This window comes from Penaeus monodon, chromosome 10 (assembly GCF_015228065.2).
Source record: "Penaeus monodon isolate SGIC_2016 chromosome 10, NSTDA_Pmon_1, whole genome shotgun sequence".
In the NCBI taxonomy this organism is placed as follows: domain Eukaryota; kingdom Metazoa; phylum Arthropoda; class Malacostraca; order Decapoda; family Penaeidae; genus Penaeus; species Penaeus monodon.
Window position 1 is genome coordinate 50,826,845 of NC_051395.1, and position 5,000 is coordinate 50,831,844.

At 33.1% G+C, this 5,000-nt stretch overlaps 1 protein-coding gene across 1 annotated transcript in view; it reads right to left on the minus strand.

Moving 5' to 3' along the window:
* LOC119577696 (long-chain-fatty-acid--CoA ligase 1-like) overlaps positions 1 to 5,000 on the minus strand; it is a 63,478-nt gene that overhangs the window by 11,050 nt on the left and 47,428 nt on the right. Inside the window, 2 exon segments of the mRNA XM_037925252.1 lie at positions 211 to 480; positions 3,584 to 3,707. Coding sequence (XP_037781180.1) covers positions 211 to 480; positions 3,584 to 3,707 — 394 coding nt within the window.

Consider the following 5,000-nt stretch of genomic DNA (forward strand, 5'->3'; position numbering starts at 1 on the left):
TCAAAAAGATCTCATATTCTCTCACTATATATTCTTCATACATTAACAAATAAACAAATATCAGCATCATATATTAACAAATAAACAAAGACACAGTAACATACATTGACAAATAAACAAACACATCACCATACACTAGCAAACAAACGAACACACATCACCACACACCAACCAATAACCAAACACGCATAAGAGAAAGGAAAAACCCACCTTGATTGATGATGAAGTTGCAAGCCTCGGGTCCCAGCGTGTCGTAGAGGGGGACGATCACCATGGACTGGCAGTAGAGGCCTTGCTCGGTCAGGATCCACTCGGGGCAGTTCTGCGAGTAGATACCGACGAAGGTCTCGGGTCCCGAGGGCAGGCCGCTGGCGACGAGACCTGCGCCGAAGTTCTTGGCCCGAAGGAGAGCCTCGTTGTAGTGTAGCCACTGGTACGGTTTGCCGGGGCCTTCTCTCCAGCCGAGGCAAGGGCCGTTGTCTGCGGGAGGCGGTGGAGAGGGGGTCAGAGGGTTTGGGTGAGTCGGGTGGAGAGGGGGGGTGGAGAGGGAGTTGGAGAAGGGAGTTGGAGGAGTTGGAGAAGGGAGTCATAGGGTTTGGGTGCGTGGGGTGGAGAGGGTGGTGGAGAGGGAGTTAGAAAAGGAGTTCGAGATGAAATTTGAGACGAAGTTCAAGACTGAGTTGTGAGACTGAGTTCGAGACGAAGTTTGAGACTGATTCGAGACTGAGTTCGAGACGAAGTTCGAGACGAAGTTCGAGACGAAATTCGAGACGGAGTTCGAGAGGGAGTTAGGTACGTCTATCGATATGTTGACGTTAATGCAATCTATCTCCTAATTGCTGTGCATTAACCTTTCGATGGAAATTTAAAATTAACATTTGATAAACGTATTTACCCTCAAATGAATTTTTTTTCTTTAATGGCAGAGTTGAAAAGAAGTTTGGATACTTATGCAAATGGAAATTAATATTTGGTAATTAATGGGGGGATGGAAACGTGTTTAAATAGTGAATAACTAATGGTATTCACTTCTTAATTTGATGGAAAAACGGCCAGAAAAAGATACAGGGACTTAAATCATTCGTTATGGCGTTAAATTATGAATTATTTTGTCATATTTCCTCTCTTTCCTTGTTTTATCATCATTAGTATCTCTATCATAATTATTGTTATTATCATCATCATTATCAACCTCATCAGTCTCATCATCCCTATCATGTATATTTAAAGATATATATCTAAATACTAATTACTGAATGAAAAAGAAAAGAAAAGAAAGAAAGAAAAAATATATATATGTATATATAAATGAATTAAATAATAAATAGATTAATTGAAGATTGTATTTAAATGTAGCGCAGATACATGCAATTTCCTGTTGCAAGTTTGAGACATGCCTTCTAGACTATCCATCCGTATAGATAAGTAAAACATTTATGTACTAATATTTCTAATCGAAAAGAAAATTAAATAGATAAATAAAAAAAATAATTAATAAAATAATCATCATCATCATTATTATTATTATTATTATTATTATTATTATTATTATTATTATTATTATCTCTCCTTCAATGAAAACAAAGTAGAGAAGAGATATTCAAAATGACGCAATTTTTTTTTTAACTACATCTCATCCTCGAGACATTCCAAAGGGACTACGGACACATAATATATAATAGTAAACTAGCATATTTTCTCTTCCAGAAAGGTTTTTCAACAGCAATTGCAACGAAAAATCAGACGCAATGGACCTTAAGTAACATGAGATCTAAATTCCGTTAAAAAATGTGTTTTAATCTTATTTATAGCAAACTGGTATATAAAACCATATTTCCAAGTATCTGTCACAATTCACAGGACCCTCTGCATTGCATTTGACTATTAACATTAAAAAATAATGTTATGGCAAAATGCTTCGTGTTACAGATTTATAGTAAAATAAAAAAACATTACTGATAAATGTTTTACTCCCGTCACACGTTCACCATCAAAATAAAATTTAGTAGCTTATGAGAAACAAAACACACGCGCGCCTTAAACATACAACGAAGTACAGTTACACGAGAAAAATGAATCTGTTTCAAATACTTCTAAAATAATAAATTGTACCGTTCATAAACGTTTGTTCAGAAGAGAGAGCATTTAATGGCACTCTGCAGATGGCAACACACAGCTATTCACAAGCAAAAATCCATTTATAGGAATGAAATTGGTTGATAACAATTTTTTTTTTTTTGATGAGTTATCTTTCATTGGTAATTTTAGATATAATATCACACTCGGTAATACCATTTTAATGACTATGGTAAAAAATACTTATACGGAAAATAAGGTAAATTGATGAATAAGCAACTCGACGAAACGTTTGAGAAAGTCCGAAAGGTGTAAGTGACTTAAGTTTGGTAATTTCCCTAATATCTGATATTTTCGGTAGAAAGATTATTTTACATAACGATTTTAGCAAATCTCTTTTAAGTATCCATGAATCCTACTCAAAATCATACAGTAGGTAATTATGTTAAATGAAAAAATATATATATTTCCTACATACATACCGCATTCAGACACAGCGGCATTCGTTATTCACCTAAGTCACATAATATTTCATAATTGTCTTTACTAATACCAATTCTATGTTGCAGGCAGAGGCATAAATCAATAAACAGCATTAAATATTACTTTTGCATGCCATTTTTGTTCTATCGAAAAAAAAAAAAAAAAAAAAAAAAAAAAAAAAAAAAAAAAAAAAAAAAATATAAATATATAATATATAATATATATATATATATATATATATATATATATACATATATATATATTAATTTTCAAGCATCTCAGGTTTCATATCGAAATAATCAGAACAAATATGTAAAATGTAAATGAAAGAAAAATTGGGTTATGGGCAGTTAAAATAAAATAATTATGAAATACAATTATTTAAAAAAAAAACGCGAGGAAAATGTTACATGGTCAAACAAAAAAACGTTGGAGATAAAAAGAGGAATTTCGTGATTAATTCAATTCATCATTTTAGTCAATTCATCATTTTCTAAATAATTTTCATATAGTTAACTATATGAAAAAGGGGGGGAGGGGGGATCTGCATTACATTGTATATTATACAACAGAAAGTATATAAAGCAAAACTGGAAAACGGTTTCTCTGCAGGTTTCATGTTGGACAAAATGTAAAAAAAATATATATATACATATATATATATGTCTATATGTATGTATACATATGTGTGTATATATATATATATATATATATATATATATATATATATATTGATTGTTTGTATTGTGTGTGTGTGTGTGTGTGTGTGTGTGTGTGTGTGTGTGTGTGTGTGTGTGTGTGTGTGTGTGTGTGTTTGTACATATCCATTTCTATGCATACATATATATACATATATATAAACATATATAAATGTACACATATCTATGTATATATATACACATATATACACATACATATATAAATGTGCATACATATGCATACACACACACACATCCACATAAAAACGTGACAGACAGCCAAACACAAACACACCGAAACAGGCAAGCCACTCCTATACACTCACTCGATTCCCTGACACCCCTGCGGAAAACATCGTATAGCGTCCGTGTGTCTTCATACAAAAACTTCATAAACTTCCCCTCCCGCGCCTCCTTCGTGAGTCTGGAGACCCGGATGAGCTCGGCGCCCTGCGGAGAAAGAGAGAGAGAAAAAAAAAAGAATGAAAAGGGAGAGTTTTAATTAGCTTTTTTTTTCGGACTGCGAAATTTCATGCGTCCTGGATATTTCATTGTGCTTTTAATTCTATTACGTGAAGGTACGGATAGATAGATAAACAGGTAGATAGATAAGGCTAGGTTATATTGATTGATAGATAGATAGAAAAGGCTAGGTTATATTGACTGATAGATAGATAGATAAGACTATATTAGATTTATAGACAGATAGATGGATATATTAGACTAGATTTGATTAGATTAGATTAGATAGATAAATATCTAAATGAACATATAGACAGATAGATAAAGAGATAGATATGCACATGGCTAGCTAGAGAGATAGATTGATCGTTTGAAAGATAAATAGATAGAGAGATGTGATTAACATAGAGAAAAGAGAGTTAGATAGATAGACTGATTAACTGATTGATTGAAAATGAGATTGAAAGTAGATAGATAGTACACAGGTAGATAGATACATAGGCAGATAAATATATAGACTGACTGATACACAGATATATATACATACATACATACATATATATATATATATATATATATATATATATATATATATATATATATATATATATATATATATGTATATGTATATATATGCAATTTACATATATCTTTACTTTATATTCTAAATGAGAGGGATTTCAATATCTCATCAAGGTATACATAAAGCAACCATCAACATTAAAATAATTTGTTAAAAACATTTGTTTGAGAAAACTCATTGCCTGTAATATGATATAGGACATATTAATCAAATATATATCGGGAAAACCTGCACAGAAGAAACGCCAATGAATGTAGAGTTTTCAATAAAAAAAAGAAAAAGAAAATCAAAACGACCCATTAATATAATTTCCGAATATTCCTAAATTCCTTATTGGTGTGAAAGACGGGGAAAGGGGGGGGGGGGGGGAGGCCAAGGATTGTGAAAACCGCAAAGTGTGAAAAACCGCGGGTGTGAAAGATAGGGTGAGCTAAAAACCGCGGGTGTGAAAGATAGGGTGAGCTAAAAACCGCGGGTGTGAAAGATAGGGTGAGCTAAAAACCGCGGGTGTGAATGATAGGGTGAGCTAAAAACCGCGAGTGTGAATGATAGGGTGAGCTAAAAACCGCGGGTGTGAATGATAGGGTGAGCTAAAAACCGCGAGTGTGAATGATAGGGTGAGCTAAAAACCGCGGGTGTGAAAGATAGGGTGAGCTAAAAACCGTGAGTGTGAATGATAGGGTGTATGAAAAAAAAAT